Here is a 24,760-nt window from a genome sequence, read left to right as displayed (position 1 = left end):
ATCATTCGCAGCCTGGATGGGAGGGTAAGAAGAGCACATTCCTTCACTTTTATCACAAACAGTCCAGCCCTGATAAAAACCATTTATGCTCTCCCACAGCACACTTTCTTCCTTTGTGATGCATTAACCTATGGTGCAACATGTTGGATGTAGGCTTTGGCGGGAACAATATGCTGAAGTCATAAGTCAGCCAAGGATATAATCCTTTAATAACACATTTTAATCAAAAATCTATGAATATTCGTAAGAACATCAACTACAAAAAGATTAGAGAGGTCAAATGGTAATAACTCACCCATCCTTGAGGTAATTAAACAAAATTTGTTTTGCCGTCTCTTCATGTGTTTGTTGTGAAAGCTCCTGCTGACCTTTCAGAAGATCAGGTGTTGCCTTGATATGAAAAGAAATGAGAGAGAGAGATAATGTAATGAGAGAGATATTAAAGCAAAAAGCAGTTTTCTTTCCATCACTCATAGAGGCTGTTGGACAATGTGCTGGTGTTTTAAATGAAAAGCCGCCAATTAAGTCAAAGAAATTAAAGGTTGTCAAAGTCATATCCAACCATAATGCTACTTAAAAGTGGATGCAGCACAGATCTCGTTTTTTTTTTACCTGTACATCTGCCTCTGTACTGGCCTTTTTGTCTGCACTGGAAGAGGGTTTTGATAGTGACGTTGACAGCGATGAAGAGGCGCTGTCCTCACTCTCTTTACTCTTGAATGGCAGAGAAGAGGAGCGAGTTGGTGGCTTTTTGTATCCCTGGATGTAGCCGACACCTTTAGAGATGGTGCTTTGTGGGGAGCCGGGCGCGCTGGTGACATGAGATGGAGCCCTTGAGTCGACCCTACCATCTCCATCCGCAAGCCAGGAGTCTTGACTGCCGGCTGTCTTCTGCTGTCGTAGCTGTGAGGGCCGCAGGACATGCTCCATTGATGTGCCCCGGTGGCAGCTAAACTCATCTAAGTAGCTAGAGCCTTCTCGCAGGCCAAGGGCACTATCCACACTGCGTGAGCGCTTCCTGTCCTCTGGATTGATCCTGTTTCTGCGCCCAGCCCTGCCCCTCCGCTGGTGGCTGCCATCTTTGCCGTCAAACTTCTCAATGAGCTCATCGACTCCAGGGATGGAGCCTGTGTCGATGTCCCTGCCCGAACCGGGGAGGAAAGGGATGTAGCGCCGGTTCTCGTGGCGGTTGATGGTGTCGGCGTACAGGGCCTCCATCTGTTCATCCAGCAGGGCCTTCGAGGTGGAAGATGAGGAGGAGTGGCGGGAACGAGAAGAGGACTGAAGAACAGGTCCGCTGGAGTCAGTCCTCCGTAGAGGAAGGACATCGGGCTCACGGCGGGTGCGCTCGAGGCTGGAGTTGGCGCTGCTCATGGAACTGGGGGATCTGCATGGGGTCTTGCTCTGCTCACTTGTGGGACTTGACACAGTGGAGGGTTGAGGTTGGGCTGATGGCACTGGTTGGTAGGGAGGCTGAGTTTTAGAGGTCGTCTTGGACTGAGGTGGATTCAGGTTCGTGAGGCGTGGTTTGGACTGCGGCTGAGCCACTTGTGGTTGTGGCTTGGTCTGAGGCTGAGTGGGCTGGGCTGGAGGCAAAGACTGAGGCTGAGACTTGGGCTTAGGAAGAGTGGTCTCGGTCAGGCTCTGGGAGGGAGGATGCCTTTTGTCCGGCTGTGCAGGGGCTTTATTCTGGTCCAGGCTTGATGACCTGACATGGGACGGAGCAGACACTTTTGATGAGGATGAGGAATTCTGGGGTTTGTTTCCAGTCTCAGCCAGAGACAGAGGCCTTGAGGGTAGACTGTGAAACCCTTCAAGGTTCAAGGAGTTGGTCTCTGGATCATATGGTTGCAGTAACTCGGGATGCTTCTGAAAGTTCAGAAGCGTGGACGGTTTCTTTCCTTGTGAATCTGTGACGCCATTTTGGGGGTCAGTAGGATGCAACATCTTCTGAGACCTGTACTCCATGAAGGGGCTGTTGGATCCAGCCTCCTTGCTTCCTCTGAAATCATACTCCTGGTAGTTCTCAATAAAAGAGCCTTCTGAGTCAATGTACCCATTGCTGTCGGAGTGGATATAAGATTGAGGACCCCTGTCCTGGTTGTTCAGAACTACGTAGGGGTGTCCATCTATACCCTGGACTCGGATGCTGAGACCATATGTACCAGCTCCATTACTGTGGGGCCTGGAGGAGCGAGACGGTTGAATGAAGCCCCGCTGTGGTCCACTGTTAGGAACGCCAGTCACTCTGTACGACTCCATCAGGAATGCAGAAGGAAAATAACTCCCTCTCCCTGGATCAGGTGGCCCACCTCTGTAAGCAAATATTTAGACAGGCTGTATAAGTCAGAAATGAGACACAACATAATTCAATAATATCAACAAATGTTTCCCAGTTTCACAGTCAGTCACTAATGAAACATTAGAGTCATGCTGTATTTAATCATGTCATCCTCTTTCGTTTTCTTCTTTTGTTTTGCATTCTTAATGTGCTGCTATCTCGCCATGGAGGATTTGAAAAATATGACTCATTGTGAGCCACATTCTTTTTTAACAGCAAATACTACCAGGTAGTGTTTAGAAAGGCCTCACAGGTGAGTGACTAACAGGTATGGTATAACAAAATGATTGTTTACTGTGTGTGGTAAAGAATATAGGTTAAACCAGTTAAAAGTATTAACAGAATAATAACACTCCAACGTGAGTCACTAGGGGAATAATGACGAAGCTCTGTCATCTCTACATAACCTGTCTGTGTGTGTGTGTGTGTGTGTGTGTGTGTGTGTCTGTGTGTTTGTATTCAAAGGCACAGTGGATCCTTGTAAATGACATTGTAATTTGCAGCCCCCACTCATGGGAAATGCCTAGCTAAAGAGGGCAACAAACCCTAATACGGATCAACTTTGTCACATTTACAATAATTGCCGGGTTGTCAAAGTTGACACATTTGCAGCACCATCGTGAGAACGTAGCTGGCAATAAATATCAGACTGGGCACAAATATTAAAGTAAGCTGCTCAGTGTTCTTCAGACATATTTATGCCTGGGAAGCCGGTGAAGACAAAGCCATCAGCAGCCACCGTGTGTTACTCTGGACAATGGGCTTTCAACAGGTTTCTGTTTGTCTGCTGATAATGTCCTATTCTACCTGGTGTAACCGTATAAAGACAGACTGAGATGAGCCTGGAAGAAGGACACTGATAAGACTGACAACAAAGGCCAAAACAGGATATATCACATTAGGTGAAGACAGACCTATGGACAACCAACACCCTTTGAAAAAAAAAAAAAAAAGGGCACCATGTTGGACTGGGTGATAGGACGACATTTACCATTTTCCACGCTGTGTCTGTCATGGTAACTATTACTTTAATATCTGATTGTATGAAGCCATTGTGGGAAATGCTGCAAAATTTATATCTTCTTAATTTGTCAGATAAATAATATACTGGATTAGCCAAAACAGACTGTCTAATTACTTTTATCAGTTTCTCAATAGCTTTTCCAAGAAATGTACTAAATTGGAGTATAATTTGATACCAGGAGGTAGGTGGATTTCAGGGTTTCCCCAAGGAAACTGAGCAGCAGAGGTGGCACGCCACTCAGATCTTGACAAATCTTGTCTCAATTACTTAATCAATTTAGGCAGTAAATTAAGGCCTAAGCAATAGCAACACTCAATAATTATATGACATTTTCTGTATGAATTAGCACCTCTGCTTCATGAAGGTGTATTAACTTTACATGATGTTAGCGGAGGTAGATTTGTTTCAGCTGAGGTGGTTCACCTCGTCAATGAAACCCTAGATATTATAAATTTCGCCCACTCTCAGCACCGCATGAGAATAACTCAATTCAGGTTGGTTTCCACAACCCAATGAGTGCAGAGACTGGTTGATCCTGGTGCTGCAATTAGTCAGAAATAGCCAGCTTCACACTCTGCAGTCTGCACAGGAGGTAGGAAAGAAGAAAGCCTACGCAAAGTGTCCTGTCCAGGAGGAAGAGTACTGTCGAGGACAGATTAAAGCTAAAGACGACACAATGGACTCTTTCATGCTTAGTGTCACATGTATCTGAGACACAAGGGCTCCAACAAATGTGCAACTTTTTTTTTTCCTGCCATTGTATTTTTCTCTGCAAAAGAGGAAACCCTCCAGAGGTGGCCCACTGTCCCTGTGCTGCCTTCACTGACCCCTGTGCTGCAGAGCAGAGGTCAGCTCTGAGCACAGGTTAGGATGTCAAGCTCCTGGCTTTGATCTGTGCAGAGGGGAGACTCTGCAAAGATTTAACAAAGCAGATTTTTATCTCCTCATGTGAACTGGTTAGTTTTCTGTGTCAAATAGAGGTCCTGATACTGACTGAGCCACAGTGACTCACATGACCACAAAAGAAATCAGTAAAGAGCACCTTGAAAGAGTGAATGTAAGAGGTGAACTGGCCAAGTCACTAAATCCAGCAGGGATTTACACTGTGGGAAAATATGATAAAGTAATGGGAGTTCACTATTGGATTAAATGTAAGCATACAAGAGAAACCGTAAACACAAATTAAATCCTGTCTCAAATATGCTGATTAAAACTGACAAAAAGAGCTGTGCAGTAACATGTGAAAGTAGCTGAAGTGAATTGAACAGCAGCAGTTTGTAGACATTTCACATCGCAGCTCAGTGCAACAGGTGGCATCAAACACACCATCAACCTGAGATTTAGCTGCTTTAAAACGTGAGATTTCCTTCATAACTTTCTCAATTCATTAAGTGACTTGATTTAAATCGAGTTAACAGCACATTTGATTGTCATTTTTGATGTTAAATACTGTTTTTTTCCCGTCTTGTTGAGTTCAACGGCTGTTAACGCTCCCACAACACTGAACAGCTACAATGAAAACTGTTAGCTAACGTTAGTTTACTCACCAGTGCGTCGTTTTTCTGTCTCTTGGTCAGTTATCGCAGATTAATAACGTAGTTTTTAAAAAGATAAGCGGTTGAGCAAAGCGCCCACGAAACAGTTTTCTAACTTATTTAGTGCTGTGCTGTTTTCTAACAGAGAGAGAATCAGGAGGACGCCCGACCCTCCGGCCCGCTCCGCCTCCTGAATCAAACGCACAAACCCGCCCACCCACCCCAAAAGCAGCCGGCTGACCCAGGAACAGACTTCACAGCCCAAACGCTCCCTGAAGCGTTGCGGGGACTCGTTCCTAAACTGACCTCGGGTCGGCTCAATCCAGCTGGATCCATCAACAGGGCTTTGAGAGGGTACAGAACCAGCGGGACACAAAGTTTTTGAGTTAGAAGTGGAGTCTGACAATTAACTCTGTTAATTAATTTACATTTAACCTCATTGTAAAACTCACATATGAGCTACACTTTTCATTATAAACCAACAGGCCTAGAGAAAAATCAATTTACTCTCCTTATCACAAATATAAAGTTCATACATGATGAGGTATGACTCACTAATATGCTATGAGAAAATGACTACATGGGTAAATAGTAATACTAATATATCCTTAGAGAGACATTATAGAAATATGCCCCCCAAAAACACTCTATTTCAGTATTTCAGGAATATTCGGTGATTGAAACAAGTTACGCACTGTTAGTTCAGAAAGGAATTATAATTTATTTCATAAACTAGTGATTTCAATGTGCCTAGATTACAATTTTGCTGGAAGTTAAATTATTTGCTGTTTGCATACATGCAATTTGCAGCCGCATGTCTTTAAAAACCGAGAGCGTCATCTAGTGGATCGTAAGCTGACCTGAACGCAGTTAGTTAATGAGACCCTGTGCAGGCATGTATCTCCCAACAGACATGACAGTAAACGCATCACTGTACAAACAGCATCTTCAGCATCTTGTCTGGCGCACAGGGATACAGAGAAAGTCCAGTATTACTACATTCAAACACAGCATGAGGCAATTATTATGCTGAGTGGGATGAAAAAATGTTGTGGGTAATATTCTGGAGAGTTATTTCTGTGAAATGTCTGTGGTATGAGAGTTGGTGCAGGACTAAGCAAACGACGCTGAGCAGTGATAAATAATATCTGGGATAGTAGCAGTTGTAGACCTGCAGTTCTGTTAAATATCCAAACACATAAATACATACAAAATGTCTCATGGTACAAATATTTATTGATATTCAGTTCTAATAGCATCTTTAAATGCACATAAACATATACATATACTGCACATATATTATAAAAAAAAGTTGATTGTTGTTGATAAATGGTAAAAACAGTAATCTGCAATTCATCTCAAAAGACCTGAACAGTGTGATGAAGTCCATCAGTGCTGCCATACGTGTGTTTATAAAACCAGTTAACAGTCTTCAAGAGGTGTTGATTCTACTCTGTGGTAAATGTGTTGCTTGTACTCTGTGCTGTTGTATTAAATGTCATAATATTATATTATAAGGCGTTTCTAATAGTTTTGCTCCTCAATACCGCTTGAAGTTAGAGACACTTGTTCCTCTGAGAGACTTTAAAGTTTTACTAGCTGATATTTTTCACAATGTTTGTTTTAAGTAGTGTGTCTGATGGTTGTTTTGTGATTGTGATGTGAATGATTGTGACCCTGTGGATATGTAACCTGTTCTCAGGTTTCTGGTGCAAAACAGATTTTGATCTCAGTGAGAGTTCCTGAATAAATAACGCTTAATAGTAATGAATAATGATAATAATATATGAATATGAGGTGGACAAAATATTAGAAACACATCCCAGAACTGTTGAGAGATGAGTGAGTATTGAACCTTGATGCTTTTTTTGGTAGTGACCAAAATATGATCCTAGTAGTACTATTAAAGCATTGAAAGCTGGCACAGATTGTCTTGTTATCTTATTCAATTATTCTTTGATCAGGTATCACCAGATTTAAATCCAAATTTTGTCAATTTTAGACATTTTAGCCAGAGTTTTCACACATCTGCTTTAAACTGAAAACTTAAACTTGAGAGCTTTGGCTTCTTTTGATCAATGAAAAGGAGTAGATAGTAGTCCAAGCAACGACAGCTCTACTCAGAGACCTTTGTCAACAATAATCCAGTTTTTATTACAAGGATGCTGCATTGAATTACAATGCAATGTACAGTCTATTTTTTATAATCATTCAGTGTGTGATACTTCAGTTCAGACTGGATAAAAATAACCAATATAAGTAACTTCACCATCACGAATAACATTTCACTCATTTCATAATCTCAGGCTGGTTTTTGCTCCATGTGTCCAATGACAGGGGGAAAAAAGACAAGTGATGCTCACTCTCACACAGATTTTGAAGAAATCATAAATTCAAAGTTCTTTTCATAAACATCAACACTGCATCACAAACTTCATTGAACTGGAGGCCCAGCTGCCCCCTGTGCGTTTGTAGTGTCCCACTGTTTATATTTGTGTCCGCAGAGAGACCGCGCTGCACCACAGCCATTAATCTGAGCTCTGTGCCACTGTGTTGGGTTACAGCAGCACACAATGGGAGCTCTGTTCTCCGCTGAGGTGCCACAGCTGGGTCCTCTGGGCATGCTCGGTGCACAGCTCAGTCTTATCCTGATTATAAGAATGACTGCAGGCTTTCCAGAGGCAACTCAACCTAACTGACATGTAGCAGAGATGTCACAGCATCACACACACAGAATACTGTAGGTAGCTCACTTGATTTTGTTTTTTACACCGTTGTGATTTCTGACAGGAGACACACGGAAGCATTTACTGTGAATTGAATTAGCTCTCTACCAATTTGACAGATAAAAAAAGCCACCACTGTATATCTCAGTCTGTTAATTTGCATGAGAGGGTCTGATGAGACACCTTTCAAAAATGAGAGATCATTCTCAGGACATTCAGCAGGTGCAGAAAGACAGTTTCTTGAGTGTAACAATATTCTTGTCTTTAAAGTGGGAGGTCATCACAACAACATCACTGAAGAAAGCTCAGGAATGACTGAAGATAAAAAATCATGTTTCCATATCACAGGAAGGTATGGTGCAGTTTTACTGTATGGGGAGCATCCTCACCTCCAGAATAACTGCACCTTAGCTCAAAACAACTGCCCAAACTGCATTAAACATCATAGGTCATACTGATATTTACACTATATATTGTATATATATATATATATATGTATATATATGTATATATATATATATATGTATGCACATACACCACACCAGAAAAAGGGGCAGAAGATTCATCAAGACTCCTCTCACCTCACTAACTAAATCTTTTTAAAAGACTGAGAAGTATTAGAGCTAACAGTGTTACCCAAAGACTGTTTGCATCCTATAATACCAATGTGCTGCTGACTGTTGTCCATAAGACACTGTATTGGTTTGTATTCAGTGGTATACAGTATGTTATTGTTGGTTTGTGGTGCTGGCAGCATCGCCATGGGAACGATTGTTTAGTTATTTATTATTCTTTTTTTGCATGAAGCTTTATCGTTGACTGTGGTCATTTTATGTTATGTCTCAGTGTAGTTATTGTGTGTGATGTCCCGAGGTTTTTGTTTTATGTGAGCTTACCAAAGCAAATACCAATCAACTCCAGTATATTGAAATGGCAATTAAGCATTGATTCTTGAATATCTGAGGTTAGAAACTGAAACAGAACTGTAACAGTGAAACTGAAACAGTGGAAAGAAGAAAAGCAGCATGTGTCGTACAGCACGTCTGAGCAGAAAGGCGGATGATCTGAGTGTTCAGAGCAGGAGGAGCAGCAGGCTTCAAGGATGCGAGCCAAGGACTTTCTGTTAGCTGGCCCAGCAGCCATGACAGGAAGTCAGCCTTCAGACATGGTGGTCTCATACTCCTACAGAAAACATGAACACCCACCATCACATGCTCGCTTCGTCCCTGCAGAAAATATTGAAATCTGACAGTCATGATTTACGTTGCATCACTGAGCTCACCACAGAGTGAGCAGCAGTCAGCAGTTTTCCTCAGCAGTGTCACCTCTGTCAGAAAGCTCAAGTGGGATCAGACCTCTCAGGACGTGATGAGTGCTCTCATCTGTACGGAGATAATTCCATGCAGATGTACTGTATCTGAGATTTACAGCGCAACAGTCATCCAGGGTTAGAGCAGCGTTTTAACAACGCCTTTGAGATCCAGTCACAGCACAAGTAGCAGATTGAATACTGCAGTTAACAGGAGGCTGCTTCCACCACAAACATTTAATAGAAAACAGTCTGGGTTTTTACTCTCACAATTGCATTCCTGCTATCTCTTTTTATAGTTAGTCCATTTTTATTTATTTATTTATTTTTCTTACATGATGCATGCCAATCAAGAACAAAGAAAAAAAAATGAAAAAAGATTATACCCCCAGGAAAAGATATTAATTCACGTTACATTAATATATTCAAAGATAAAATAAGTTCATTCCAAATGTTGATTTTTCCACATTCATGCATTTTCTTTTTTGCTGGAATAGTTTCATACAGAACCTTTCTAGCTCTTTTTCTTTCATGTAAAATCTGTCAAAAAAAAGTAGGACCACAGCACATGTACAGTACGCTGCTATCACACTTTATTAAAAATAGAAACATATATTCATAGTACTTTTCATACAGACTACAATGGTCCACTGGTATTATTTTCAAAATGAGTTACATACTATAAAACACTCATTTGGCCTAAATCCACTGTAGAGCTGACTAAACAAAACAAAAAAAAAAGAAAAAAAAAAAAAGATTGAACTAAATTAACCCTTGTGTTTCTGAGTTTATCCAACCTAACCTTTCCTGCACCTTTTCATAAAATAAAACTTCATGGAGAGGAGAAAATGTAAACATGGAGAAGAAACAGAAATGTAAACAGATGTGTTTGTTCTGTGAGAGAAATAAACGCACATACAATTGAGTTTAAAAAAAGATGGCACATTTATTGCAACATAAATGTTATATACATTGTGTTTTTCTGTTGAAAAAAGACAGAAAATTCAAATTCTCGTTGCCGTATTCTTTTTTTTTTTTTTTTTGATGTGCATCGACAATACCTTTTTCATTTGACACAAATCTTTTATCAATCAACAACGGAGACCGAAGAATAAGATGGAGGTCGCACTTTTAGGAATCTTGAGCTCGTACGAAGCCTTTTGAAGAACTAGACTACGAGCGACAATTCAGCTATGTTCTTAAGATGCCTTTTGAAATTTCTGGTAATAATGGACAGGTTATGGTAAATAACCGTACATTTTACTATCTAATATAGTAAAATAAAGTAAGAAACTTTTTACTCAAAACTTTTGCTTTCAAAAATCTAGAAAGAGTAATATTTAGAATTCAAGAAATATTCTTACAGTATTATTGTATAAAAGACTAACTACAGTGAAAAATAAGCCAAATGTTTTTTTTTTCCTTTTGATTTTCTTTTTTCATATATTATACAAGGGAAAGCATCTCGGAATACAGCAAAGTCTAACTTGGCAAACAGAGGAGCAAAGAAATATAGGAAGAACAGGAAAAATAAAAAAAAAAATGAAGGAGAGAGAGCAGGAAATGACAAACATTATACCCTCAATCAAAGTCTGCCAACATGAATACTGAAATGAAGAACAAGGCCACATTCAGACAGAGAATACACAAAAAATTAAGTGTTTCAAAAACTAAAACAAAGTTGTTAAATTCATATTGTAAACTCTTTTTATTGATGTGGCATCCTTTATTTGTAATTTAAGTCCCTTTTTTTTGTACAGAATACTCATTCTGAATGTGGCAGCCTTGTTTAAGGTGTAGATAATGATAGAAGACAATATACAAAGAAATAAATGGAATATAAAGCCAAAAGACCAAAGACTTCATAAAGGAGAAATGTAAAGCATGCACACTGATAGGGAAAACAAAAACAAAAAAAATAAAATAAAGCCATGACCAATGTCTTGAAACATAAAAGAAAATCCTGTAAACTGCTTTTGTTCATTACTGTGCTACAGTCCTATGAAACCGACTATTTTTGATATTCAGCTAAATCCATGAAAAATCTAGTCTGGCTTATTGTATGGATTATATCAAAACATGATTGAAAATAACTTAGAAGACCTCTCTGCTATTTGAAACTGGACATAATATGCTGGAAGCCTAAAGAAATGACTTGTTACAACACAAATAAGCATAACAAAACATTACTCAGAATAACTGCTTTTTGAAATTTGATGTCTTGAGATATTAACAGAAAGAAAATGAAGTGATATGTTCATCAGGCCAGGAGAAAGTGTGGTCGTCGTTTTTTCTTTTTTTTTTTAATTTTTTTTTTTTTTTTTTAACTACTTCATTAAGCAATCTCTGATTAGCTGGTGGCGGGAAATGTGAAAAAAAAAACAAACAAGTCACTTCTGTGCTGACGTCAGGAGCTTGTAACTTTCAGGCTAAACGAAGACAAGAATCTGCAAAAATATGTCACTGCTTACATTTAACACTATATGGCAAAGGAGCCGAAGGGCAATGAAGTCCCCTTTTTTCCTTTAGTTAAGACACTAAAATTATGCAGGGAATGCTAAGGTTTGCAAATAGTTTGCTCTCTGTATTTTCACTGCTCACTACCGAGGAGAAAAAAAAAAAAAAAACACAACTGAATTGGAGCTTTCAGTAAAACTAGAGTTTGCCATTCGTCTGTCACCTTTGTAGACATTATTGTTGACGCTAATATAGTCGGGCCTATTATTCTGCTGGTCAGTAGCACAGAAACGGATCTAAACTACACACAAAACAAAAATAGGTAGTTTTGGTTACAGATGTGGCCAGTGGCAGAATTAATAAAATATAAATATAAATAATATATCCTCTTTTTTTTAAATGGGGAACTTTAGTCTTCAGTTCTAACAGCTAATGCTAATTTTCAGTTGGGTATAAATATCTTTCTAAACTGGCCAATAAATGAATCTCAATCTTACCTTCTCAGTGCCAAAATGTTTTTCCCCTCATCTTGGACTCGCCATAGATTTACCAGGGTGGAGTGCTCAGTTTTAACGGTGACACTGGCAAACTATAGATTGACTGAAAAGCTGCATACTTCTCTTTGAAATTGCTTAACTTTCCCTTTAGACATACATTTTATAGCTCAATAACATAATAAATAGAAAAAAAAAAGAAACAGACAAACAAAAAACAATCGCTGTTACAATGCATTCGTCAATTCAGTTTAGGCACGAGGCAATTTCCACATACAGTTGGAGGAGATTGCGAAGTCTCTGATTGTTCAGAAGCAACACACTTCTTGCAGACAGTGATATGTGCTGAAGGGTTTTCTTTGTGGGGGAGAAATTTGCAGATGGAAACTGGTCACAGAGAGCTGGATGCCGATGCTCCTCTTCAATCTTAGGATTGGATTGTGTTAGTCTCGTGGTTTCGCTTCAAGTGGTCTGTCTCCTCCAATTGGTGACACAAACTGTGAGTCCTGTCTGTCACTGGGAAGCAAGGTCACTGACTCAAACGGGACAGAAATGATCTGGGATCACTTTGATCTGGAGAGAGGAAGAGAGAAATATACCGATTAGAGGTGCAGATTGATAATCACACAAGATACAAGACAAATTTGATATTAAATTCTATATAAAATCTATATTTTCAGTTCAAGATTATAACAAATGATTCATTTTAAAGTGTTGTTGCCACTTCTTTACATTCTTAAAGAAAATCATTCCATGGAGGTAGGTAAAGCTGAAAGAATTAATTAATTAATCCATTGGTCTATCAACAGAAAATTAATCAGAAACTATTTTGATAATTGATGAATTAGTTAAGTCATTTATCAATCAAAAATCCCAAATATTATCTAATTCTATTCTAGCATCTCCAGTGTGAAGATCTGCTGCCATTTATTGTTGTTTTATTTCACTGTAAACAGAATATCTTTGGGTTCTGGGCTGTAATTTAAAGCCGACACCATGGAATTTAGGAAATTGTGCTGGACATTTTTCTCCATTTTAATAAACCAAACAATGAATCAAATAATTGAGAAAATAATCCTCAAATTTTTAATTGATAAGGACAATAATGGTCAGTATCCCTGGAGGTGAGTGTACCTGTCGTCTACTCAGAGGTGGCCCATGGGGTTGGATGTGTCAGTCAGGCCTGTATGGACCCCTGTGTGGCCTTGTTGGGCTTCACCGGAGCCCCCAGACACTTTTTCCTCCTCCCTTCTCTTAAGGCAGGCTGCTTTGGGGTTCAGATTCCGCTCTGTTGGTTCAGACAGATAGGAAACACTTGAGACACTTTCTCTTATTTCTGTGAACAAAACCAATGACAGCCTTGATCTGTTCAGTTCCTTTTTATTGTACTACGTCATGAAACAAAAAGCAAAATGACAATCCAGCATTTCTGATTGGATGAAGCATTTTCATGACAGTAAACGAGAATATCATCAGCCAGTGTATCACCACAATTTATATGAACAGCTTCCAAGCAGTTTCTCTGCTGTACTTTTTTCTGTTCTTTATAATTCACCCAAATTACAGTCAATTCATATCAACAGTATACTGTCAGCACTCTGGATGTTACACACACACACACACACACACAGTCCTACATATCATGAACAACATTAAACTTCAACCAAGAAATCAATATTTATTTGGTGTAAAATTATCTTGACATTTCAGTGACATTAAAAAGCTTTCTGCCGTCAACACTGACCTCTAACTTGCTGCTCCAAGCTGAGTATGACAGCCACGGCCTGATGGAGGATGAGCAGTTTAGTCTGCGGCTTCTCACTCTTCAGGTGCAGCTGGCACATGCGGCCCAGCTCCTTGAAGGCCTCGTTGATGTCTCGCACCCTTAGGCGTTCACGGGCGTTGTTGGCCATCCTCCTCTCGCGCTCACGCTCGGCCTTCTGCTCTGGATTCAGGTCTTCATCTTCAGTGATACTGTGGGAGACAGAACTGTTTTAAAGGTAAATGCACGATTCAGAAACAAAGAAGTAGTAGAAGAGAAACAAAAGTTACTGTCACTCTGACTCACAGTAAAAATATGGTTAACAAAAAAGAAAGTGAAATCACAAAAATCAAACAAGTTACTAGGAAAAAATAACATTACTGTATTTATGATTTATGATCCTCCCCCGATATGAACCGCCTACACTAAATTATTCTTTTTGTTTCTGTTCTTATTGTTCTCTGAAACAATGTCATGGTAGCATTCAGGCTCAGCTGATAATTAACAACTGATTTATAATTATGTGAACTCGTTATTATAAGTGAAAGGTACATTATTAAGTACAGCTATACTTTGTAAAACCATATTATCAATATTAATTGTGTCAATTGAAATAACCAAAATGAATTAAATGCATTAATAGATGCAAAATAAAATAAGACTGGTTTAACTTTTGATGAGAGACTTCATATTTCAGTCTCAACTGTCTCAACCTTTTGTTGCTGACAGATTAATAACAAGAACAAAGAGACGGTAACCATCCTTCATCCTTCTGGTTAAAATCAGTGTTAATATGTTTGCTCAAGTTATTTTCTTTCTTTCTTTTTCTCTCTGTATCTTGTTAAAAGGACAAGGACTGATTCTGTGAGTGGAGCTGATGAGGAAAATTCAGCACCTCAATCATGAACATTTTGTGGCACTTCTTCACAGTGACAAATCTGTCACTGATGACAATCCGTCACTGGTGTAAAACTTTGAGTCATGTTAATGTTTAAGTTGCATAAAACTCAGCATGTAACCCCCTTGATAGTTCAAGAATCATTCTGAAATTGTAATATAATTTTGCACATTTTGCTCGATTTTATGTCATTTTGTGTCACTGATGTGACACATTGTCTCTACTGCTGCTAAGACCTTCTGCACCACCTGTAGTGTTACATCTCCAGAACATCAAAGCTAAAGACCAAAACCACACAGTCAATCCTAAAGATTTAAGCTAGTTCAGAAAAACTGCAGTTCAACTAATTATTTTACTGAACCAAATCATCAATTAAACCAAAGATTATTATACGCCTTTGGGATTGTGTATCGACATGTTCTTCGTACCTCGTGCGTGTGCCTCCCCGAGGTGTCTTCATGTCTCTTTTGTCGCTCTCATCATCTGATTTGTCATCGGTGGAGAGGTTATCATTCATATCATCTTTGTCCTGTTTCTCAATCTTCAGCTCCAGGGCAGCAGCCACCTGGCCAACCAGACCTGAAGCAAGACCTGTTGTAAATATAGAGGTGAGACACCGTACATAAACGGATAAATGGCCGTATTGCGTCATGATAGACGTATAATGGAGTTTATAGAACTGCGAGGGGCGTCACACCTCTGAATGTTTCCATTTGATGGTTCAGTTCTGCGCTGGATGTGGAGCCGGCACTCTGCAGGCCTCCGTGGCTGTTGTTCAGACTGGCAGCATCATCAGCGTGGGCACCACCCTGCTGCAACACAGACAGGAAGGACATTGTCAAGAAAGGAAGCAGACATTCTCTGGAGATGGTACATGAAACAAAACTTGAGAGCGAGACTTGTTATGAGCCTAAAATTAAACATAAAGTGGTTCTAAACAGAAAGAATAACCTTCCAGCCATGGCGGGCACTTTTCAGAGAGAACTATCCACTGACAGAGGTCGAAGTGCTTTCACATGTTGAGTAGTGAATGTAAACTAAGATATTGTGAAATTTGGATGAAATATAGATGTTTTTTTACAGCATGTACATGTAGAGATTATCTATTCATATGAAAAGCTTTTTCTTGTAAACAGAGTGCAGGACAAGTTCAGGGTCTAATGAGTCATTCACATCTGTCCTTCCAAACACTGGGTGGTGCTTTGGTGATCTACACACAGTAGTCTGTTGTAGTGCACAACCAAGAGTAGGAAACACAAAATAAAAGCAAATAAAAGACACCTGTTTAAAAAAAAAAAAAGACACATTATGAAAACATCTTTATTTGTCTTTGTTTATGTAACATTATGCTCTCTGCTCACTGTTGTGACATTCTCCAGCCCAGCTCTCTGTAACCACAACTAAGAGCTTGACTTTTTCTCATGTCTAGAATGAGACTGTGTTCTGTTTCAAAAGATGTCAAACTAAACCCACTCCACATTTGGACATTTCCTTGTTTTTATGTCTACATTCATAACTGAAACTCCCACCGTGTTGTACCACAAAGTCCCTCCTTCCTGAGGTTTACCACATGTTCTCAAGCTATTTGATTTCCCTTCTGAGAAGCAAGGAGAGGCAGGGAAAGCGTCACAGAGGGTGGAGGGTATCTCCCCCTTTTCTTATGGAATGTGATCCTCAGTCACTGTTGGCCTCTGTTAACCCCGCTACCCCGAGACCCTCCCCTTCCTCAGTGCTACGCTAATCTTTGCTGTGCTCTCAACAGGTGTCCAAACAAGTCTTTGTCCGGAGGAGGAGGAGGGAAGCTGGGGCTCTGGCGAGAAAAGAACGCTGCCATTTTCATGGCTGGGCCTGATTACCATACAGCTGAGGACCTCTATTTGGGTGGAGGCCGCGGGTTCAGACACACGTTTCCAACTATTCAGATTTCCTGGGTTGTTAAAAAGAAGTGATGAAAAGGGGTGGAAGGGGGTAGAGGGTGGGGTGTCGGACAGAGTAAAAAGCCTGTGGCTGTGCCGTGCCGAGGCTGGTGAGCCCTGTCTGAGGGGACCTCTTCCCACACAGGAAGTGCTGTGTTAGTGCAGACACAGTATGTTCTATCTCACAGTCGCAGTCGGTCAACATCACTGCCACAACCCAGTTCTCTGTAACAAATACATCAAACTGAACCCTTCTGACAACCACAAAAAATTCTTGTTTAGGGACAAAACAACCTACTCTGCAAACCCAACAAGTACAGCATCAGTATAAAAACACCACATGACAGAAAACACAATGCTTAATATCAAACAATTTAACTGTATTTCTAAAAAAATGTTCATTGGCAAAGAAGATCTGAGACCTCAGACCAGAGAGGGATGTAACTATTCCTGATAAGTGGTACAAACAAAATCATGCCAACAGAAGGTTTTTCTCTAATAAAGTGAAATGTCAGTCCAAATCAAAACATGCAAAAAATTTTACTTTTTGTTGCACTGAATTTCAACTAGACATCAGAAGTAAATATTTTATTCAATGTGTGTTCACATACGTGGGTAAAAGTTTGTATGTTTGTGTTTTATGTCAGCTGGATGCCTGAGGAAATTACTTTTTAAAAAAAGTAAAATGTTTATTTGTGCTGTTTCTCACTGATATTGAATACAAAATATGATCTTTATTGGAATATTTTTTCTTTCTTAAATGAACAACTAAAAGCTAAATTTGTGTCTTTATCTGATAAAAACATTAAGTTGCACAGTTTTACTTCTGGAAAACCAGGTAGATATCTGGCCTGGATCTAATATCTAATTACATGTTATTTACGGCAAAATATAATTTCCATCCTAGAGCCAGGACATTAAATGCAATCAATCAATAAAACATTTGTTAAATGTGTTTATGTGTCATTCTCTGACATTTCCTTCCATCATGTGCTTACTGTATCTTTCCAAAATAAGTCTGATTTCCTGGGAATATTAGAACTGTTGTTTTTTTTATTGGATCTGACCCAAATAATTTCCAAACACCTACGGATTACAGTTGGACGAGTCGCCCCATTTTAATTTCCACTGCAGATGTGTTCAAATCTCTTGGCTCTTTAAAATGGAATACGTCGGATGGAGGATGGGTGAACACATCATGATTTATATTGAGACCTGCATTCCCCTGTTTCTCAAGAGGCTGAGACTTTAACTCTAAAAAGAGTGCAACACACAAACAGTTCCTACACCGAAGCACAACTTCACTCCATTATGCCTGTTTTTCTCATTTCTCTTTCACCCTTGTGTATAGAGTCGCTCTCTAGAGGAGGGCGAGTCTTAAGCCAGGCATTACACTTATGGAAAATATGTCAGGGTAAATTCCACTGTTCTGTGAGGAAAATGTCTAGTTTTTACATGTTGGCAGCAAACCCATTGTGAACAGGTGGTCGAGCCGTCGTGTGTTGTAAACTTTGAAAAAGATCTTATAGAAATACACCGAATAAATTTGTTTTCTCCCTCTTGCATTCCAAACACTTGCTAAATCCTGAGTGCACTGAAAATACTTATGTGAAGTTCCCATACCATCGCTGCTGTCCGACTTGGAACCAATGCAGAGGCAGGGAAGTTTGCTCCAATGGCTGCTATTGGCCCATTTTGTGCCTGTCCCAGCAGACTGTGTATGTCGCTGGGCAGACTGGCGGTGGAGCCCACGGCATGGTTCCTCAGAACAAGGATTGCATCATCCAGTCTGTCCAGACGATCCTCCATTCGAGACTGGGAGCACCAGAGGGATTGTAGAGTGAAGGGTTATGGAGCGGGAGGAAGAGAAGAAAAGAAGGAGAGAGCAGCTTAGTATAAGCACATTAGGACAAAAATTGAAAACACTGATTGTATGGTGTGGACTTGAAAAGAAAAAAAAAAACATCTGAAACATTAGATAAAGGCAATTTAAATGCAAGATCAATTGATCCATTTCAGCTTGAGTTGTAAAAGTCAAAAAACACCCTTGTTAGTGTTAAACTGAATAGTAGACAGATGCACTGCAGTCAATTGGAGTGCTTCAAAAGTTAATTTAACATCTGCACCTAAGATGATTACTGCAAGCTGGAATGGCTAAGACAACATAACATGACAATATGGCAACAAAGGCAATAAAAATGAAACTGCATTTCACTGTAAGGAGTCGAGCTTGTGAGAGAAAACAAAATTGTGAAGATGTGTGGAACATGTGATGGATAAGAGCTCTATCTGAAGGGCAGGAGTACCTCGCAGACATCCTTTAAGAAAGACATGGCATCCTGAAGATGCTCATGTAACTGCTGATGAACTCTGTTTTTCTGGCAACGTCAAATAAGAATAAGACAGGATTATAAAAAGAGATCAGTATCTGTGAATACCAGAAATATACTGTGAATATAGATTGTTTTTGAAAAGACACACACACACACACACACACACACACACACAAGAAGAACAGGATTAAGAAGGAAGCACACAGCTGCTGACCAGTCACTTTGTAAGGATGAAAATGTTTTGTTGTTTGCACATTTAATACCTCCTACTACAGTGTTGGTCGTTTCTTCCACTTTGACCGTGCAGGATGTGTCACATTAAGTTCACATTGTCTATTTTACATTCACTACAGTTGTGTATGTCTACTCTCCAATAACACCATTGAATGAGAGAATTACAATGCATATAATTACTTTGCATTATGTTTATTATATCCAGCTGTGCTCTTCAGTAAACCTGAGTAACATGAAGCAACCGGCTACTTTACAAGAATGTTTTGTGGATTATCAATGCAGGCTCTTTTTCCAGAAATGAATCCCGGTAAGTATTAACATTACATAATTGGTCTAAATACTGTCAGTACCCCAAACCGCTAACAATATTAGTCATTTTGATTCAGTGTTTCTAGAACTCATGGGGCTTTCCGAATGCCAAAGTAGTTTTTGACTACCTGGGAACTGTGATCCATGTTTTTATTTCTTGGAAAAATACTGAGAATATGTCATTATTTGAGCTTTCCTTCACTGGCTGCCAGTGGAATTATTTATTCATTAAAAACTGTAATGGAATCTTTTCAAAGTAATTTTTAACCACTGATGAGCCTTGATGGCACGACGTTAAAGCATTCTTGAGGCTCACTGTTTTCTGTTTTTACTTTTTTTTTTTTTTTACTGAAAATATGCAGGTTTTTTTCCACACAGATTTTATGTCCCTTGCTTCCGAACATTATTGTTTCCTGAAGCAAGAAGATATTACTCACCACAGTTTACAGTAAATAAAAAAGGCCCCTTTTGCAACAAGGACGGCTCAGAATACTTTGTGTTTCAAGGAACAATTTTAAATAATAACTCATAGTCACAAGTGTTACTTAGCTTTTCCATCATATCCATAGGTTCTCAAACAGCCTGCCAGATGACATCAGGTTAGGCAAATCAATCTCCCTTTTACATTTTTTTCAATCCCACTGAAAAGGCCAAACCTTTTAGTGTATTTGCGTCAGTCAAAAGCTACTACCTTTTACTAGTCTGCAGGTCTACCATTTCTCACAGAAGTCCAAAACTCCTCTTGTAAAAAATATAACGTTAAATATGTAAAAATATACAAATTTAAAAGTGCTACATTGAAAAATAATAGTTTAAAATAATGTGGATTATGCAGGAACAAGTCTCTGCTAGCTATTTTAAATGATAAACATAACAAGTCCTCCAGTATGGCTTCAAAGATATTTGGAAAACCAGCAGCAGACCAGACAGCGAGAAGCTTTTGACTGTAGCAAACATGTCTGTGTCTTAATAACTTTGATGAACAATAATGTCAGTGGGAAAATGTGACTAAGAGAATGATACTTTTTGAGCCTTGTTTTGACTCTCTTGAGAAAATTGAATGTTTTATCTTTTAATGATTTTGTGCAAATACTGTTTAGCACTATCGGTCTATGTACATTACATTCATTATGAAAAGCTGTTTGTACTTCTGTTCTGTCCTCTGCAATTCAATATATTTACCCGACAGAAAATGTAAATGCATGACATGTGCATCAGGTAGTAGGCTGGATGAAAGTTGATCTGGGGCTCGAGTCGCATGGCAGCTAAGGAATCCGGGGGAAGTGGCTCAGCAAACAGCTGCCACCCCAACACCAACCCCCTTAACTAAACCCATCCCCCAACTGTCATCCCCGTCTTGGCCCGCGGAGTAGAGGACAGATGGCAAGCCCCAAGGGACAGGTATTGTTCAGTTTGGTTATCCCTCGACCCCCGCCTTCCTCGGCAAAACATTTGTCAGACAGGAATCTGCCTGTAATGCTAGATCAGACCTTCATGGATAACTTATCTAAAGTGAGCATCCATCATATCCTGTGCTCACTGGAGGACAGACGTGGGCGGGGAGCTTACCAGTGAGTGAAGGGAGTTCTCGTAATTCGGAGAGGAGGGGGTCTGTCCACCAGCGCGGGGCCACTGGTTGGTACCTGACGAAAGAGAAAGAGATGTAGTGTAGGTCAACGTTCATGTGCAATTCAAATATTAACATGGCTGATAGCTGACATCCTACTTCACTGTGCACACCAATACAATGGCTAACTGAGACGCACCATAACACGCAGTCATAACACACTGACATCCTGATTTTCTGGTGTGTTGTTGATCTATATGAGATATTTTTATCGTTCAGGGCTCAACTGCATCACTTCCTGATGTCTGGACTGCATCCTGACACATGAGCCAGCAGAGAGTTCGTCTAACGCCCACTTCCATCCTGAGATGTGCACTGAAACTGCACATTAATAAGCAACACGAAGACAGGCTACAGAAAAATATGAACACTAACAGATCTGATTTTTTAACACAAGTTTTCCTGCACATTTCCTTTTTCCTGGAAACTTTGATTCTCTAGAAACACATCTGAGTGATTAAAAATGCAGTGCGGTTGAACAGTGTTTCGCCTCATGGCCTTCATCAGGGCTTTTGATGAAGGCAACGTGCCAACCATGTGTGTTAAATCAACTTCATACTCTTGCAGCTTTTGTTGCCTTGTAATCTTTCTCATTAGTTGTTTGTTAAACACCTATTTGACTGGTGGAGCATCTGAGTATAATGTTCAATAAGAATAATAATATTTAATAATAATAATTCCTAACCCTAACCCCTACGACACTCTTCTTTTCCGTCTCAGTGAAAAATCATGCATTTCAATCACGTAATCTAAATACGGAGAAATTGAAGATACTCTGCGCTACAGATTATAATTTACCTTTGGCAGGCAAAGATCCACAGTGGATTTTGTACATTTTGTGTGAGCCAAAAAGTTAATCTATGGGCCAGTGCAGGAAAGCAAATCAAGCTGATTTGATCTGGTGTAAATTAGTGCAGAGGAAGAGGAATCCACATCTGCTCATCACATTTTCAGTTCCAGTGCCACATTTCTTTCTGAAGCACAATCATCCAAGTAACCTGCCTGCCATGTGCAACAGGAGGCGCTGCATTATACAGTCAAATAACCTTAATGGACTTTGACAATAATGAACCTTTCCAGGTTATTTACAGGATAGGGTGTCCGCGGGCCTTTCCAGTTCAGGGTTCTCAGTGCTCTTCTGGTGTCTATTATGGTGGAAGGATGCCAAAGCCAGCCTACAACCTGGTAAATGGAGTCCGCTGTAGCACCATTTACAGATGGAGACTTTGTTTTGGTTATTTATCATTTAGGGTGATTCAAAAACTCATTTTAGGTGCTGTTTTCCACTTCTCATAATAGCAAGGCGATGAAAAATGCAGACCAGGTTGAGGGGAATCATTTATAGGAGAAGAGCCTGGGGAATACTGACTAGGATCAAATTTTATTCATTCTTAAATTAAAGAGTAATTTAAAAGCAACAAAGTGCAGAATGACATTCGGAGTTCCATCTGTGAATAGACTGATGTATTATTTTTACTACTTAATGTTTGTTTTTACAAACAAGGCCAATGTGTTCACATCAAACCCAAATACTAAACCACTGAGTGTAAAACCAACAACATACCACATAAACCTAATGGATATTTTTGAAAAACACATAAATGATGTCTTCATTAAGCTCAGGAAATGGTTTAAAATATGGTTTTCCATCAATTCAACTGGTGAATGTCTCACTACACTTCTGTAGCCTACATCTCTACACACAGTCTTGGAAAAAGCAGACTTTAATTAAGCACCTATTAAATGTGACTTTGGAAGAGGAAATGAAAAAGCTTCTGTTCTGCTTCAGCTTTCTCCCAGGTGAGTGAGACAGGAACTCCACATGAGCCTCTACTGTCAGGAGGCTATGAAAAATTAGCTTGGGGCCCTGGTCCCCACGTGCACCAGAGAGAGCTAATTGAACGAACCGGTCTTGAGTAATGTGCTGCATACTGGTGTAATCCTAATGATGAATGGATTATGTGGTTAACATCAACAGCCAGCCTTATTTTGTGCCAACTTATTTAAATGGCTTTTTTTTTAATCATAAAAACTAAGATATACATCACACTGTTACAGTATCATACTAGTGTCATAGTTTAATAGCATCCACTTTCAATTTCTGTGCATATTACATTATAATTAGTCTATAAATGTGATTGGCATGTTCTACTGTAAATAGGTGAAGAGGGGAGATCCCTGTGTGAGTCCGTCATCAGCTGAGTCACAGTCACCCTCCTTCACCCACCAGCAGATAAACGAGGCCTTTTGCAGCCTGGTCTATGTGTGTGTGTGTGTATGTGGGTGTGTGTGTTGCGGGGGGGAACAGCTGTCCATGGGGCAGGTCAACAGCGGAGGATGAGGGGGGCGTACGTAGGGACAGCTGTCGCCACTCCATTACCACACATGACACAACTGCCCGCTAAAACAACACACTGGGCCTTCCCTTACTGTCTCCCCTCTTTCGCTTTTCATGACACCCTCGCTTCTGTCAACACAGCTGACAACCTACATATTCCACTGGTACATATCTCTTTTTAAAGTACTTTAAAACAACAGTATATTACAGAGAGGAACTTCCTCAGGTCTTCTTTCATCTGTACAGGCGATGCAGTTTTATTTGACTACTTTCTTTTTCTTCTTGTTGCACAATATAAATAAAATTCAGAACGCGGCTCGTCTGTCTATTCTCAAAAAGTCAGACTATGATAAAAAAAAAAAAAAAAACACAAACTGCGAAGCGCTTGTGTAATGTTAAATCCACTCCCTAAAATTGTGTCTTATTACAAATGAGAGCAAGTGCCATAATCCACATTTATAAGCCAAAGAAAAAAAAACTAGGATAACAGTTCTGTAAAAAAAAACAAAAATATGAAAAGCTTTTCTGCAGTGTAATTCAAAACCCCTTCAAACAAAATGTTCAAATCCTTAAGCAGCCCAAAAGCCACAGTCTCAGTCCTTCTCATTTACAGTGTTAGTCTGGGGTCTGTCATTAAAATTTCCATCACTTCAAAAAATCAAATCTAAGCAAAACCTAAATGTTATTCCAACAGTACTTGTCAGCTAGCTTGAGATTTATGAACCTGAACAAAGACCCCCTCAAAATCTCAGCCAAAACTAGTCTGTGACATCACAAGGAGTCTATCTGAAGCGGCTCTGTCAGCCATGAAAATAAAGCCCATGTTGTGGACTCTGGACACAGCATGTCGGGTACTTTTTTAAGGAGCAGGTGTGTTGTCAAACTCAGTAGAAACATGCAACACTGATTTCGGGCTCGTAGAACAGCTCACATAACATTGCGTGTGCGCCGGTACCGCAGATAGCAAGCAGCTAGCAGCTAAATCTAGTACAGACCATCTCTTCTCTTTGCATGAGATTAATGTTTGTTGTACATGTTCCCTAACAAATACATTTAATGAAATACAAATGACAGTGTTTCCATGACCATGCAGCCTTATTCCAGACTGAACTAAGCTTTCTCTTAGAGTGGATTAATGTAAAAATGGCATTAACAGCCCTGTCATAGATAAAGCATGGAGAATGAGTAGCGAGTGATTAGAGCGACTCTGAAGCTAAAAGAGGTATTAAATTAAAGTTTTAGGGAAACTTTCCACACTTCACTCTGCTTAGGCTTTGATTAATCCAACTAATGCACCACATAGTAAAAGTAATTAAATTAATTAAAGTCATATTCATGAAAGCCTCTTAATTAGTTTGGCTATTCCAGGTCAAGGCCTAGTTCTAATACAAGCTGATGTCTGTCTGTCATCGGCTCCTGGCACATAAAAAACCCTTTAAGAAGTAGTTTTAGAGAAG

General features: G+C 39.7%; 2 protein-coding genes across 9 annotated transcripts in view; both read right to left on the bottom strand.

The window, feature by feature from the left end:
• The window catches only part of cgnl1 (cingulin-like 1), a 31,237-nt gene extending 26,147 nt beyond the window's left edge, over positions 1-5,090 (bottom strand). For both annotated transcript variants that reach the window (XM_042406619.1, XM_042406626.1), the window contains exons 1-3: positions 4,913-5,090; positions 613-2,314; positions 296-390 (exon numbers count right to left, since the gene is read on the bottom strand). In XM_042406619.1, the coding sequence (XP_042262553.1) occupies positions 296-390; positions 613-2,262 (1,745 nt within the window). In that variant the 5' untranslated portion in view covers positions 2,263-2,314; positions 4,913-5,090. The remainder of the gene's footprint in view (positions 1-295; positions 391-612; positions 2,315-4,912) is intronic.
• A 4,766-nt stretch (positions 5,091-9,856) lies between these two features.
• tcf12 (transcription factor 12) overlaps positions 9,857-24,760 on the bottom strand; it is an 88,321-nt gene continuing 73,417 nt past the window's right edge. For 2 of the 7 annotated variants that reach the window (XM_042420930.1, XM_042421093.1), the window contains 7 exons: positions 20,908-20,981; positions 18,086-18,277; positions 15,244-15,355; positions 14,975-15,137; positions 13,631-13,860; positions 13,021-13,174; positions 9,857-12,459 (listed from right to left, as the gene is read on the bottom strand). In XM_042420930.1, coding sequence (XP_042276864.1) covers positions 13,032-13,174; positions 13,631-13,860; positions 14,975-15,137; positions 15,244-15,355; positions 18,086-18,277; positions 20,908-20,981 — 914 coding nt within the window. In that variant the 3' untranslated portion in view covers positions 9,857-12,459; positions 13,021-13,031. Of the gene's footprint in view, positions 12,460-13,020; positions 13,175-13,630; positions 13,876-14,974; positions 15,138-15,243; positions 15,359-18,085; positions 18,278-18,768; positions 18,841-20,907; positions 20,982-24,760 lie in introns of all 7 variants that reach the window. The other 5 variants (XM_042420690.1, XM_042420602.1, XM_042421016.1 and 2 more) reach the window with 4 other exon arrangements.

The sequence above is a fragment of the Thunnus maccoyii genome, chromosome 1, assembly GCF_910596095.1.
Source record: "Thunnus maccoyii chromosome 1, fThuMac1.1, whole genome shotgun sequence".
In the NCBI taxonomy this organism is placed as follows: Eukaryota; Metazoa; Chordata; class Actinopteri; order Scombriformes; family Scombridae; genus Thunnus; species Thunnus maccoyii.
This window is presented reverse-complemented; position numbering and strand designations above follow the sequence as displayed.